We start from the raw sequence: 16,193 nt of genomic DNA, 5'->3' as shown, positions 1-16,193 counted from the left end.
TGTTTCCAGTTATCTCCAAAGGAATGCAGGCAGTATTTATACATCTCACACTTACTAAATCCAATTAGCACAAACTGTAATGTTTGAATAAAATGCTAAATACTTTACTTTAACGGTTTCTTTTCAAGTTGTGGTGGTGAAGGTAATATGAACTGTGCCCACAGTATGTAGCTAAAAGTACAACAGAAAGCTTTCAAAATCATTTAAAATTAGGCTTTTCAATGTCAAAACGAAAAAAAGTAGGCTAAGCTTTATTTTAACGAGATATTATGTATCCCCTGTAACACCTTTGTAGTGGCTGCAATTGACATTGTGACTGTCTTTTAATTGTTTGAAAAGATGTAACAACTACATAATTTTCCATAACATTTGTTAAAATACATGATAGTACAGTAAGTCTCAGGGATACCATAAATATTATCATTGATGTTGCCATTAATATAGTCCTGTTTTTAATTAATAAAAGGTTAATGACATAAAGTATATATATGGTATAATCCTTCCATACATTTTCTAACCACTTTATCTAGTACTGGGTCATGGAGGAGCTGGATTCTAACCTGGTAAGCAAAGGGTGCAAGGCAGGATACAACTTGGACAGAGTGCCAGTGCATCAAAGAGTACAAGCAGATATTAATATATTCATGTTCATTTTCTTTACTGAGTCTCATTCTTTTGAAGAAATCCACTACATTTCTTCTACTTTCATCATCCTCACACTCTTGATTTGCCATATTGCTCATCAGCATGACTAAGTGGTCTAAGGCGCCAGACTCAAGGAGTCATGTCTTTTCAGCTCGCTTGGGTGTTCTGGTCTCTGAATAGAGGTGTGGGTTCAAATCCCACTCCTGACAGCTAAGCTTTGCCAGCAGCCATTTCACCCTGCAACTCACAACTGGCAACCCACTGAAACTAAGCAGGTGTAAGCCTGGTCAGTACCAGGATGGGAGACCTCCTGGGAAAAGCTAAGGTTGCACTAACCAGTGTTAGTGGGGCCAGCAGGGGGTGCTCACCTGGTGGTCTATGTGGGTCCTGATGTCCCAGTATAGTGACAAGGGCATTCAGTTATAAAAGGGCACCATTCTTCGGATGAGATGTAAGACCGTGGTCCTGACTCTCTGTGGTCATTAAAAATCTCAGGGTGGTTCTCAAAAAGAGTAGGGGTGTAATGTCCTGGCCAAATTTCCCATTGGAATTTCCCTTTACTGAGTGTGAGCGTACTGGTGCAATATGGCTGCCATCGCATCATCCAGGTGGATGCTGCATATTGGTGGAAGAGGAAGTGGAGGAGAGTCCCTGTTACCTGTAAAGAGCTTTGTGTGGAGTGTCTAGAAAAGTGCTATATAAGTGCACTAATTATTATTATATTTAAAATAATCAAGCAAAACGTATTTGATTAGCTAGATTTCTTAGAACACTAGCCAGTAATTTCAAAGTTGACACTGAAGACTAAGCTGTGTAATATGAAAAAAACACATTTAGATGCCTGGTTAGGTACAGTGTAGGCAAAAACAGACCATAGCATACTGTATATGCATATCTATTATCTAGTGGGCAGCAACATCATTTCTAGAAAGTTAAGTCTTGATTTCATTTTTCAAAAATGGAAAGAAGCATTTCCTATTTCCAATTTCCATTCGTTTAAACGTTTAAAAGAAAAGATAAGGTGTCAGAACGAATTCAACATTGTTAAGAACTTAAGAGAAGTCGCACAACGTCATTATGTAATTTGAAGAAAACAGGTGTAAAATTATTTGATATACTGTATATATCTTTTTTTTTTGTTCAGGATATTGAGATTTTATATTCCGTTATTCTACCAGTTAAGTCAAATATGACAACTTGGAGAGCCATTTATGCAGCTAGGCATTTATTAGAGTAATTTGAGAAGTATCTTGCTCAAGAGTACAACAACGGTGTTTGGGTCCCATGACTTTCCAGGCTAGAGCTCTAACCAGTGCTCTTTGCACTGGTTCCTGAAATGGAAAAGACAAATTCCCCATCCTTAATAATATGCCTTAATAACGCACAAAGATATTGTTGAAACTAGATCTTCAGAAAATGTAGGCAGTTGCTTATTTTCTATTATATATGAATACATATATATCTTAAGTACATACTGTATTAAAGTACAAATTTTAAGATGTCCAAATTCCCTTCTCCTTGTTGTTAGAAAGGCTGTTCTTGTTTTTTTTTCCTTTCCTTTTTATATAACACTAAATAAAAACGTAAATTCTCCTTATGTTATGTCCTTATGTTAACTGTGCAATTGCGTGAAATTTTGAATTTGACTAACTGGAAAATTAAATTAAGTTGTTTTTTTAAAGACATACCTTTTTAATGTGCATTTAAGAATAAAAAGATAGAATTACAACAGTCACTCAAAACAGAATGGAAATTTCATCGTTGTTTGTGGGGATTATGATTATAATGTTGAAATAAGCTTTTGAAAGGGCTCCAGTTCCTACAATAGAGCGGAATCATTTTGTGTGACTCATACATGAGAAGCTTTACTGCTGTTCTGTGAGCAGGATCCTGAGCTTTGTCTGTCTTGTCAAACCGAATGCTTCACAGACACTAATAGAATTTCCTCCCCTTTGAGCTCCCAATTCACAATGCAGATTGTACAGTGCAATTATTCTAATGAGAGGGACACAAGCATGACATTTTAAAAACAGCCTTTTCTGTATTTTTAGCAATGGGAATTGAAGTTTTATTTGTTCCTGTTGAGTAAATCAGTCTTGATCATTAAGAACCTGCTTTAGTATCCTTTGGAATCATGACTGAAATTAGAATTTAAAACCTTAAAAGAAATCCCTAAAACTATTGGAGGTCATACTAGGATTCATTAAAATGATGTACTGCTGTGTACGATTGTCTTGGGGAAGGAAGCAGACATCGCTTTGTATGCACTTTCTGTTCACAAAAGATACACACAGAAAATAACAATTTATTGAAATACTGTAATTATACAGCATCAGTTACTCACAATACTCAATAAAAAAATTAACAAATACAAATATATTAATCAGAACCCTTTCTTGAGATTTCCTTCTCAAATATTTTGGAAAGGGTAGATCTTTTGTAGTGTACTTCTCTCTTCATGATCTGTTTTTGAACAGATGTATACCTTTCTCTCTAAATTTGAAAATGAATCTTATTATTTACTTTCGGGATATACTGTAGGAAGTCCTGAAATATGGATTCATTTTGGCTCACTGTATAATCAGTTCTTAAGAACACTCCATGATGAAGTTTAGAAAAGGAGGTAATGTTCCTCCTAATCTATACGTAGGTCCCTAATTTTCCTCTAAGAATACTTTTGTGCAAACTGCCTTCTTCATATTAATTAAATTAGATGAAACATTTGTACACACTTTGCTCAGAGGTACTATAGAGTTCATTTTAAGCCAGTCCTGGTTGTAATAATCTTTACCCAAGAATAGAGCTGTAGTAATCAAGCCAAATATTCTTGAGGTTCTGCAAAAAAAGGATATATTATATTGCATATGTTTTTGTGAAGTGAAGATTAGGTCCACAAAAAGACTGCACACACATCTAGCAATTTTCTTCAAAGTGTAAGCACCCATATCAAATTTCAAATTCTGGTACATAGAGTAGTAGAGTAGTTTTTGTGAACAGCTCTCAATATAAAAACAGTAAACATCTAGAAAGGGAGAAAGCAAAATCGTATGGATGATGTAATTTGTTGGTACTATAGTTACAGTGACATATGCTTATGAAGTGCACTGATTACTGTAATCCCAGAAATGGGGCTTATATTAAACCATACAAAGTAACACTGATCTAAGGATTTTAATTCTTCTTGACTTTGTTTTTAGAAAGATATCTGTCCCTAGGAGAGTAATGAATTATTAAAGGCAGCTAAATGGAAAGCACAGAAGTGTATACTGTTAATATACTGTACAGTACCTTGCAATAGTATTCAGACCCTTGCACAGTTTTCACATTTTGTTTTAAAGCTTGCATTGAATTAGCAGTTAATATTTATAACAACCTACTCCATGCATTCAAAGCAAAAAACAAAACAAAACAAATAGCTAGGAATACTAATAAGAAAAAATCAAAAAGTCAAGATTTCATAACTATTCAAAATGTTTGCTGTGGCAAACCTAAATTAATTTAGTTGCACAAAATTAAAAATCACTTAATTACTTTAATAGGACTTTGTGTGCAATAACAGTGGTTCTCATTATTTCCAAATAAATCCTCCTTTCTCTGTAAGGTCCCCCCATCGAGGGATGGGATGAATTTCAAGCAAAGACTCAACAGTAAAGACAAAGGAGCTTTCAAAACACCTCAAGAAGAAAGTTGTATAAAAGAGCAGATCAGAAGCTGGGCATTAAAATGTTTCACATCTCTTAATATCTCTTTGACCATGGTAAATAGTCTTTCCTTAAGATGTGGTAGTGTTTTATGACTAAAACGGGGACATATATAGACTGTATTGTACTGTATATGTACAGTTACCTACAGTATATACAGTAGTAAGGCGGTATTAAATAATTCAGGTGGGTAGCTGCATCAGCTTGCGTAGGCTGCAAAGGAACAAGTAATAGAAAAAGTGTTCAATTATAGGTGAAATCCTTTAGGAATTATATTATAACGACGACATCTATAAAGAAATAGGAGGTGGTTAGAAAGCCTGGTCCTGGAACAGATCGCTGTGAAGAGACGGATTTCTGGTTTAGTGAGAGAGGGGGGCAAATTGCCCAGGAAAGAGGAGAAGGAATGATGAATAGATCTAGAAAATAGTGGGTCACAGCAGAAGTAGGTTGAAGTAGTTCAGGTGGGTAGCTGCGTCAGCATGCATAGTCTGCAAAGGAACAAGCATTAGGTTTATTCCATGCTGAAAAGAGAAGAGAGAAAACACAATGTTTTGACTGTGAAGCGTTCCACACACCTGAAAAAGGCTTCACAACCGAAACATTGTGTTTTCTCTCTTCTCTTTTCAGCATGGAATAAACCTATTACTTGTTCCAGTGTGAAATAATTATTAATTGTATTCCAAACAGATTAAAATTAATAGAAAAATAACAACACAAATACACAGAGTGAAAATATCATATAAGCAGTAACAGGTTTCACAAGATTATTATTGTCTTGCAATGATTTTTTCCAAAGACATTCTTGGGTAAAATATGTTACATTTTCATTCCAGTGTCAACATTAGCGTGTTACTGACACAGATGCCAGACTGAAATAACTAAACATTTTCATTTGGAGTTTCCTGTGCTAAAACGACTGTGAAAAGGGATGCACAGCAGACTCTTAGTTGTCTAGGAAATGCACTGCTGGCACCATGGCAACTAATACTCATTTGGCGATGCTCTGAGTGTACTGTTCATTTGTGTGAAGATGGCCTGGTATTTCAGATAGCCAAAACATGTGTGGGTGTGCAAAATGGCAAAGTGACTCTGCATCAGGTTGCCGATTACAGAGGAGCAGAAGGACATTAAATAATTGCAGGGTCATTACAGAGTGCAAATATGGAATAAATGACTCCAAATCCCTGTAATTTCTGTAAAGTGGACAGATAACCCCAATGGCATGTAGCCTTATAATGTGTCCCATTTACATCAAGCACTTATCAGCATATGAATCAGAAGGCATTTGATAATGTGATGGTTTACTGGTAAAGTGAGGTGCTAGGATAGGTTCAAAATAAAATGTTTAAAATGTTCATGGAAAAATGCTGTGTGCGAAATAGTGAAATGAAAAATATTTTAAAGCATTTTTGCCTCTAATGTTCCATGTGAAACTACCACTTACTGAAAACCCCCTGCTTCTTTATGGATTCAATCCATTACCATGGAATAAGGTACAATTAAACATCCTCTTCTGTTTCTTGGGTTGGTATTCTGAGAAATGCTGGGCACTGATGTCAGGCATGAGTCAGTTCAGCAGCAATTTATTCTGTGCAGTGCTATCTACAGCAAGGCTAAAAGCTCTGTAGTCACTTGTAAAATTAATTGACTTGACTTGTGACTTCAAAATGTGAGATTGATAAGAAGTCAACAACAGGCATTTAAAATCATCGTTTAGAAGTGTACTTAGCACATGTTATTATTCACATCTAAAACCCAAAGAGAACCCATATTCCTGGTATATACTGTATCTGCAACAAGTGACTTTTTGGTACATTATACAGTATGTATTTGTTTTCCAAACTGAAGTATTGTAGCCACTTAAATATAGAAATGTTTTTTTTCTCTGACACAATGTTTATTTCTCATTAATTGTATCCAGAGACAGCTCCATAAAGATTTAGTTTAAATAAAGTACTTCAATTAGGATGTCTTTCAAAAGGGGTTTCTTGACTCTTGGTACCCTTGGACCAAAAGCTTTAGACTTTACGCTTGCAGTTGCTCTCAGCAAAAGGGAAAGAAATTATTGAAAAAAAACTCCTCTTTGGAGGAACTGACATCTGACAGAATGGCAGTAGTTATTCAGGATGAATGTCCTTGGGTTTAAGGTTTTGTAGGAGTTTAATAACCTGAAGATTTTTTTTAGAATTATTTTATTGCTTGCCCTGTTGCATTATAATGGTATTTATTGAGAACCTTTGTACAAAAATGGTCCTGATAATTCGTATATACCCGCTTGATTTTAAACTCAGAGGCAGACGTGCTTCATATGTTCATATATTTACATTATTTAAATATACTGTAGGACTCTCCAGTTACTTCTTTCAGTTTGTGGTTTTGTACTCACTGAGTTTAGGATTGCCAGTGTTTTGGCAATTATTCATCTTACTGCTGCAACTCTTATGCTGCACAGGATGAATGAATTCCTTTAAATGCTTACCTTCAATCACCTCCCTGGGCAGAGATCTGGGCAGAGACTCCACAGTGCCTGGTAGCTCTGTGTTAGCTCCAATCAGAGAAGTGGTGATGGCCCACTGGTATTGCTGCAGGTTTGCAGTTGCAAAGCCAGGTCCCAGGGAAAAAAGGAAACCCTCCCAATGAGGCTGGTCCATAAGCCTTCCCATCTCCCGTGGCACTTGCACAGTTATGTCCTGCCCTGTAGGAAACCATGCTCTCTATTTGATAATGGGTTGAGCCAGGAACCTGGGCTATTGGCCTCAGTAGGTACTCTATACATCTGAGTGACTTGAGAGCACTTGTATGCTGACTGTCTTATAAACCTTTTGTTCCATTTCTTTAAGTTTGGAATTAAAGTCTGACATGCTTGAATCAGTTTTAGATTATAATAATGTTTTATGAATGAGCTTCTTCATACAGCTGGTAATGTCTTTGCAGGAAAACAATGTCATGCTTTGTAATAATAAGGAGCAATACCTCAGCTCATAATAGGATTGCCAATTCTGACACAACATTACTGTTAGAATTTAATATAATAAACTTCTGTGTTATGGACTCATAAGAACAGAGAAACTGTTGGCTCGGGGACTGTTTTAAAAGATTTTCTTCTTTTAGGGTTTTCCTACACTTACAAAACCTCACCGTATGGCTTGAACGGTCAGCATAATATATACAAACAAACAAGTACAGTGTAATAAACTACAGTATGCTGCTCAACATAATGGACCTACATGTAGTTGCCTAGTTGAACTTGTTAAAGTCAGTATTTAACATGTAAATAAAATTACAGTACAGGTATGTGCATGTCATATTACCTGTTAATAATTAATTCTGAATGTTGAATTTTCATATTGATCAGATTGCATTTTTGTTGGGAGCTGATTCATGTTTTGGATTTAGTCTGCACATGTTTCTCCGACCTGATCTCTTTTTTTCCAATGCAGATGCTGAATTGCACAAATGAGACAAGCAACATGTTAAACCCTCGCAGATTGTCTGCTGCAGAGTTTTTAGAGGAGCCATTTCAAAGAGAACGAGCCCTAAGTGCAGCCAGTGTGCTAACTAATGCTATGGAGGGTAAGAAATGTTACATCTCACTATGATTTATGTTCCTATTTAAAAAAAAATCTGTTTTCCCTTTTGTAAACTGACAGTATTCTATGTTACAACAGACAGTTATTGCTGAACTTGCTTCATTGTTACAAACAAACCGCAGTTTGAGAGAGAATTTAAAAAGCATAGGTATCCTACACTCCTTATTGTGGAATACAAGAGGATAATATTTCACTGGCTTCCAACCAATCTAGTCACGTCAATGCTCTGCCAACTTGCGCACTGCCCTCTGGGAATGTCTGCCCAGCCAACAACTTCTGGCCTAGCCTGTATTTAAATCAGAAACCATTGGCCTATGGAGCCAAAGCTTCACGGGTTCTATCATATGCCAAGAGGCTTTTTAAATTAGGAAACCGATTTCCCCGTATACTTATGGGAATTATAATTTGTAATCAAGATGTCAAGATGTTTAACTGAAATTGGTTATTTCCTACACAACCAAAACCAGGGTTAAACTGTATTTATCATTTCAATGTTTTGTAAGATGCAATGATATATGAAGCATAAAAAAGTGTTATTCCACATTTACAGTGCATAAGTGAAATAATAAGTGACCCCTAGTTTGCTTAGCACAATTAAGGGGGTGATCAGATTCAATATTTAGGTTCAAAAAGTGAATACAGACTATGTTTGGACACCCCTTTCCTATATAGTGGTCAAAAACTTTGTGGCTTTGGTGTTCACCATAAAGGTTAGTGATCTTTATGTAAAGATCTTCACAAGAGCAACTCAGAAGATCATCCAAGAGGTCATCAAAAACTCCAGAGTACCATTTAAGGATCTGCAGACCTCTCTTGCTGTTGCTAATGTTAGTGTTCATGCCTCACCCATCAGGAAAAGACTGAATAGGAATGGTTTCCATTGGAATATGACCAGGAAGAAATTGCTCTCTAAAAATAATTTTGCTACACGTCTCAAATGGTCCTCAACACTACTGACAGATGAGTCAAACTTTTTGGCCACAGTGAAAAACATTTTGTGTGGCAAAAATCAAGCACTGCCTTCCAATAGGAGAACCTCATTCCAATTGTCAAGCATTGTGGTGGGAAAGTCATGAATTCTGAAGGGCACAGTATCAGCAAACTCTGGAGGACAATGTCAAGCCATCTATTTATCAGCTGATACTGAGACAAAACTGGGTCATGCCACAAGGCGAACATAATGATAAAAGCAAATGAACAAAATAACTGAGGAAGAGTTGACCAAGTCAAAATCTGGACCTAAACCCCATGGAAATGCTATGACAAGACCTGTGTCAAGCTGTTTGTGCAAGTAAATCCTTAAATATCACCAACGTGAAAGTTCAGTAAGGAAGGATAGGCGAAAATGTATAAAAGCCAATTCAAGAGGCTGATAAAAAAATTACAGGAAATATCTAGTTAAAGTAATTGTTGATCAAGGAGGTGCCACCAGTCAATCTGAATCTAAGCGCTCACTCACTTATACACATGAGGATATTTGTTGGATTATTTTGTTACATAATCAAAATATTTTTACGTCTGTGTGTTATACCTTAAATAAAATTAATCTTTTAATAAGACTTTCATGGACATCTAACTATGTTTTAGGTATAATATACAGTATATTACAATACTGACAAACCTGGTGTTTCACAGACTTTTTCACGGCACTGCACACAGTAATGTCCTATGCGGCATATCTTGATTTTAAAAGTGTGTTTATTGTTAATAGATATATTTGTTAAAAAATCCAAATTCCCTAGTGGAATACTGTATATTGTATTTTCACTTTATGAAATTGCTTTTCTAGTGAAGCCTCAGATTTAATGATAAATCTCTCCATCTGGACAAGTTGGTCCTGTCAGTGCCCAAAGGTCCTGCTACAGGAGGTATTACATGCAAGGTGTTCTCATCTGGACAACTACTGTACCCTGGGGGCATCTCTGTTTTTTGGAATTTAGTGTCAGATTTGCCTCAATTAGTCTTGACTAGACAACCAATTGGCCCATAAATGCTGCAGTTATAAAGTATGATTGTGCCATTCCATCATGAAATATCAGCCTGGTGTTAATAAACAGCAGGATATGTGCAGTATAGTATATAAAAAAATAATTGCAAAGTGTTATGTTTTACTTAATGTGCTGTATCTAAATTCTCCTGAGATGGTTAGTGATTTTTCTAGGTTTGACTTTTATTTCACCAACATTGTCAATTGGTCAGTGGGATTATTTGCTTATGCATTTTTACAAATGAATACTTAACAGATGAACAACTAGAGATGTTAAGAGTGTAAGAAAAACAGCTTAATTTAGCTAGACAAACAAATAAACTCATTTGAGATTAAAAGCTAAGGCAGAATGAAAACCTAAATCAAACTTATAAAAAAACAAAAAGAACTGTCTGTCATTATCATTATCAATAGGTTAAGAATTATCTCAAATTTACCACAACAGCTTTAATTATACAATATGTATTGCAAAGTTTAAGAGACCCCTGGTTTTTTAGCTGCACATATTGCATGCAGATTTGTGGAACACTATCTGTACAATACCCTCTCCCTTCTAGAAGTTTGTCTTTTTTATTTTGCTTGTGGGCTAACTGTAAATTAATTTAATGGGCAATTTACCCATGATTTCCCAGCAATAAAAAAAACAGGCAGAATGACTGTAAAGTAGTATTCTGCCAATGACAGGGCATAAAAGAAAACTAACTCCTAGTATTTCATTTATCTAATGTATAAAATGATTTCATAATCTGTGTGATTAAGGACAGAATGCACGCTGATCGAAAGACATATTTGCCGCTTAAACAACAAGGTTGTGTGTGACCTGTCAAGTTTCAATCTCAAAACATAAGCTCCTAAATTTAATACACACGTGTGTGTCAGATTTACAATATGCGATCTTCCTCCCTGAAGAGAGTCAGTGCCACTGGCTGTGTACTTTGGCACTTCATTGCAGTTTCATTGCAAGTCTCTTTTCCAGCTAATTTGTTACAAGATCTGGTGATCTTCAGCTATAAGACAAATTAAGCAAAGTCAAGGAAAGAAGGCGCAATTTGAATCACAATTGTGCAAAGGAAAATAATGAAATTGTCAGATTTTTCTACCTCTGATCACTGAGCACCTGTGATAGGAGCAAGTTAATTGGCATTCTGATGTTTTTGTGAGCAGTTTTTAAACATAAGTGAAAATTTAATATTAAAAGTTAAATAATGGAAAAACATGAGAAAGCATTAAACAAAATGATTGAAAGTAATTTTGCCAATGCTACATCATGAATGAAATCAGCAGAATCTCATTGACTGTAAACATTAATAAATGAAATCGTGACCCTTAAAGTACTCATGTTTATGGCCAGCCAAGCTAGATCCTTCCCATATTAACAGAAAAGGGTAGCTTTGTAACACAGAGATTACATCTAAAAACATTAATTCACCAGGTAGACAGAGGATGTACGCTCGTCTCCAATAAAATAAAAAAATAAAGTAGAATGCTTACTAATTCATGAAAACTTCACTTTCAGAAATCAAATTGCATTGCAGTTCAGTGGGGATGACAAGAGAAGAGAACACAATTGCAATGAAATGTAATCCTAATTTCAGATATTCAAGTTAAAAAACATGCAGACATTTCTTAAATGGTTTAACCACTGTTTACTTTGTAGCGGTGGACTACAATCATTGTAGAAACAGGTGGCAGTGTCCTGAATTGTAATTAAAATGACAAGAATATGGAGGCAGAAACTAATCATTCACTCTGAAGGCTGATGAGTAAAATTTGTTTACCTTTTGACAAGGAATAAAAATATTTGTTGAGGATTGTATTTTAGCTATTGCTCTTTCAGTTCTGTGTTGTTTTGTGCTTTGACAATGAAATGTTGGTAATATTATACCTGTCTAGAATTTCAGAGATCAATGCAGTCAGGAAACAATAGCTGATGAAAGATGTGTTTACAGGAGGCTTAGTATTGGGTACATTTTCCAAAATCAATAAAATCTGGCAAAGCTTATGTTTATGCAGGCTGAAACAATGCCAAAATGCACACCATAAGAGTCACTAATCCTTAAGGTCTGCTGTTTCAGACATTTTTTTTTAATGCAATCTGTTTTAAATATACAGCAAGCATAATTTGTGTACATCAATAATAATGTGTTCATCAAGATCTTTAAAAAATAGACTATAATTCTAAGACCTGAACAATAAATAGTATAGCATGTTTGTATTGGATCTAACCTTTCAAGATCACACTTTGTTTCTTTTTATTAATATGTAATTGCTTTGTACAAGTACAGACAAGAAAATATTTCAATTAGTAATGCATTTAGTCTTAATATATTTATACAACCGTATATATTAAAGCATTAAAAATAAATACTCTAAATATAAGCCTGTGGTATTTTGTCAAAGACCCAGAAAGTTTATAGGAACTTCTGGAAGTAGGCTTAATAGTCACTGGGTATTCACAGAGCCTGAACACATAAGCAAAGCACTCAGTACGTCCGGGGGGAAAGTGTAAAAGTTTATTGTTTTCAGCAGCTTTAGTGACAGCTATGAAAACTCCATAAGAAAACCCAATTTCAGCTGTGATGTCCATCCTTAGTGTATAATAATATTTGGAAGACTGTTCCACAAACAGGAATGGGATGTACAGTAAGAGAGTTTTACCATAATGTCAGAAAAGGGGTTTGGGAGACTAGCTCACATTCATTGTATATCTCTAAAACTGTCATTTGAGGGTGACATCATAACTTTAGTGTCTGCAGTAGAGTTCCTTGATGAGGTGTAAAGACAATGCATGTATTTGCTACATACTGTAGCAGCTAATGATGCCCAAGTCAACTTGACTCACACAGGCTATTAAACACCAGCTGTGTAATTAGCACAGAAAGGTAAATCTTGTGTTAAAAAAATAGCCATTTCTTGTCCGATCAGTACAAATGTATCTGTTACACTTGAAAATTGCTTTGCATTTTCCTGTGCTGATGTCCTAATTACAACAGAAGAACAGTTTCTAAAGGTTACTCTTTTAGTCAAAAACTGGTACCTTCTTCAATAAAACCCACACATGGGGTTGACTAGATGGATGATTATGCATAAAAAAACTGCTGTTCTTGATTGGCTGTCACTGTGTCCAGTAGCACATCTACAGTATGAGCTGAAGAATCCATTTTACCACAGAAAGTCATACAACTTGCAGGAGCTGGAGAGGTCCTGCATGGAGGAGTGGTCCAATATCCCTCAAGAGTTAAAGAACCTATTAAAAGTGTTATGGGAAGCATCTACAGTACTTGAAGCTATCAAAGTCAAAGCAGATTTCATAGAATATTGATTGCTGAGGCATGAATGAATGTGAGAATCATACATTTAGAAAAAGCTATACATATTTTGTCAGATTTACACATAAAATATTGTATTAGAAATGTCTGTAGACATAAAGTGGGATTATGTCACACTCCACATTGTTGTAAATTCTAAATATTAACTAAAATGATTCAAAAGCATTCAGCAGTTGTTCTAGTCTACTGCATACTGTATACTGTTATTTAGTGCTGATTAGTGAACAGAAATTTTTGTATTTCCTAACATCTTATTACCCAAGAACTTAATCCCTTGTTTAGACCATCTAAAGGTGTCATTTCTATATTCGTTACCAGAGCAATTTGTAGAAAGGGGAAGAGCTTCTGATTTTAGTCAATTTACTTTATACCTTGAAGCAGCACAGCACTAATGCATTACTGTATATCCATCAACATGGAAATGAGGATTTTCTTTGATTATAGAGTGGGAATATGGAGTAAGAGACATAAAATAACAGCTTGGGTGCTCTAACTAGTATCTGTCTGTCGTGGAACTATACAGTTGTTCTCTCAGAAATGGTAAATTAGTCAAAGTTTATAAATAAAGCTCTTAATGTTTACTTTAGCGTACTGTGCAACTTTATTGTGTAATGCTTTCTCCAGCGTTCATATAAAGTAAGTATATATTGTTAAGCATAGGCTAGTCCATAATCTAACTATTTATAAGTATACACTGCACTGTATATGAAAATATTGTGGGATTTTGTTAAGCAGACAAACTGTACAACAGCAGGCTAATTAAAGTTGGTCAGGCAAAGCAGTAACAGATGAAAAGAGCACACTCACACAACAGCTCATACAGTAATCTGATTTTTTTTTTCAGTGCTAAAACTGTACAGGTATGTTTAATTTTGCACAAAGTTAACAATTTCCTTTGTTAGCCATTTTCAGATTTAGCATAAACCTTTTTACTTGAAAAAGACCCTCTTGAGGGTAATGGATGCTTTTTCTCCATGTGAATGTTAACACGTATGCTTCGATATTTTCTGTTTCTTTAAGACTGTTTTTAACCTAAGGGGATTATAAAACTTGAGCTGGGTCATGCAATGCATTTAGCAGGTATTAATTTAAAAAATATTATGGATTTTGAGCCATTGTGTGCACGTGCCCTGTTTTCCACGGGGGAGCATATAAATCAAAATATGTACTCTGCCTCAAAGACGCAGGAATGCACTGAGTATTTTTTTCCTTATCTGTTTGATAAGCTTTGTAAGTCTTAAAAATAATTTGTCTACATTGAGATGAAAATCGCATTCCTATTTCTCTTAATTGTCTTGATTTCCTTGCTTTTAGAACTGGAAGAGTCTCATCAGAAGTGTCATCCTTGCTGGTATCGGTTTGCACAGCATTATCTGATTTGGGACTGCTGTCCTCTGTGGCTGAAAATCAAAGAGTGGGTGAAGTTTGGAGTGATGGACCCCTTTCTTGATCTAGCTATCACTATTTGCATTGTACTCAACACTCTCTTTATGGCATTAGAGCACCATCCAATGACGGACGATTTCAACAGCATGCTGTCTGTCGGGAACTTGGTAAGGCTTTGATGATGTTGCTCCTGAAAGCATTACATATATGGAGAAAAAATAGTTTGGTCTCTTAACACACAGATATGGAATAGTTATAATATAGTAGACATCAGGAGGTTCACGTCTGATTTTTCTCATTGGCAAGATCTTTGTGCAACTCATTTCAAATTACAAATAAAATGTCAAAGCATTCTCATTGCTTGTTAACAGTAAATGGTTATGGTGTGAAATACTGCATGGGCAGAAAAATATCCTACATTTCACTGTTAATGTGTTACACCCTTTGGAGAAGCTTTTCACTTGTGCTTTGATGTCACTTTTCACATTGTTAAAGCCTTTACTTTGAGTAACACGTACTGGACCAATGCACGTACCTATATACAGTAAGTGCAAATACCACAATTTAAAATGTAATTTATAAAATAACTTTTATTTTTGCTGAGCATAAGGTAGCATATCAGCCTGATTGTAACAAAGCTATTTTTAACAATTCACCATTGAAATAGCTTTAGAGTGTAAATTTACAATCAGCTGAATGCGTGTACTGGGGTCGTGCTTACCCCATGATTGCTGATGACCTTATCCTTCAACATGCCATGTTTATGAGGGGAGCATAAACAGGATAAGTAGGATAATCATCACATTCTAGAGGATGGTTAGGAATTAGTCCCATGGATTCCTCAGTTGAGTAAAGTAACAGATTTAATTATATATATATTTCCATTATAAGCACCCAGACAAAAGTGGTGTAATGGTTTGTTCTATAACTGTTGGCATATGTAGCTATTAAAGTCTTCAATGCAGGATCTGTACCATTAAAAAAGAAAGTGTCTCCACACACAACGTATTATTACTACACTTTCAAAAGCTACATATTAAAATGTATAGTTGTGTTCTTTTTCCTTTGTGCAAACTTTTCCTCAGAGGCCTCTGAATTATTTCCAAGGATAAACTGTTAATTGTGAGATGAGGTCAAATTGTTTACATTTCTTAGCCTGAAATAGCTTTTCACTGTTTTAGTGATGGTGACGCCCTGAAAGAAGGCAGGCTCTTGTATTATACCAAGAGTTTATCCAGTTCCAAACAAAATGTAATGCTCCACACCAGTTCAGTTTCTTCATTTGTTTTCCCATTTATTGTCTTACAGTGCATATCATTTGTAATTCTGTGGTTAATAACAAAGTTATTTCTTAACATATGTTTTATTTGGGAAAATATTGTATATACTTAATGCATCAAGTAGAAATCAAGTATAAGATAAATAAATCAAATGAATGAGTTGTGTAAAAATATCCATTCTTGAATAAATACATACAGTAGGTGACGAAAAACTGTCCACAGCTTGAAAGAAAGTAAATAAAACAAAAATTACAGAATTTGTTGGTTATTTT

At 35.3% G+C, this 16,193-nt stretch overlaps 1 protein-coding gene across 1 annotated transcript in view; it reads left to right on the top strand.

The window, feature by feature from the left end:
• scn5lab (sodium channel, voltage gated, type V-like, alpha b) overlaps positions 1-16,193 on the top strand; it is a 170,741-nt gene that overhangs the window by 63,766 nt on the left and 90,782 nt on the right. Inside the window, exons 12-13 of the mRNA XM_088918724.1 lie at positions 7,790-7,922; positions 14,570-14,808. Coding sequence (XP_088774850.1) covers positions 7,790-7,922; positions 14,570-14,808 — 372 coding nt within the window. The remainder of the gene's footprint in view (positions 1-7,789; positions 7,923-14,569; positions 14,809-16,193) is intronic.

Source organism: Atractosteus spatula, chromosome 6 (assembly GCF_055471065.1).
Source record: "Atractosteus spatula isolate fAtrSpa1 chromosome 6, fAtrSpa1.hap1, whole genome shotgun sequence".
Classification (NCBI taxonomy): Eukaryota; Metazoa; Chordata; class Actinopteri; order Semionotiformes; family Lepisosteidae; genus Atractosteus; species Atractosteus spatula.
The sequence above is the reverse complement of the archived record's forward strand: the minus strand, read 5'-3'. Positions and strand labels throughout refer to the sequence as shown.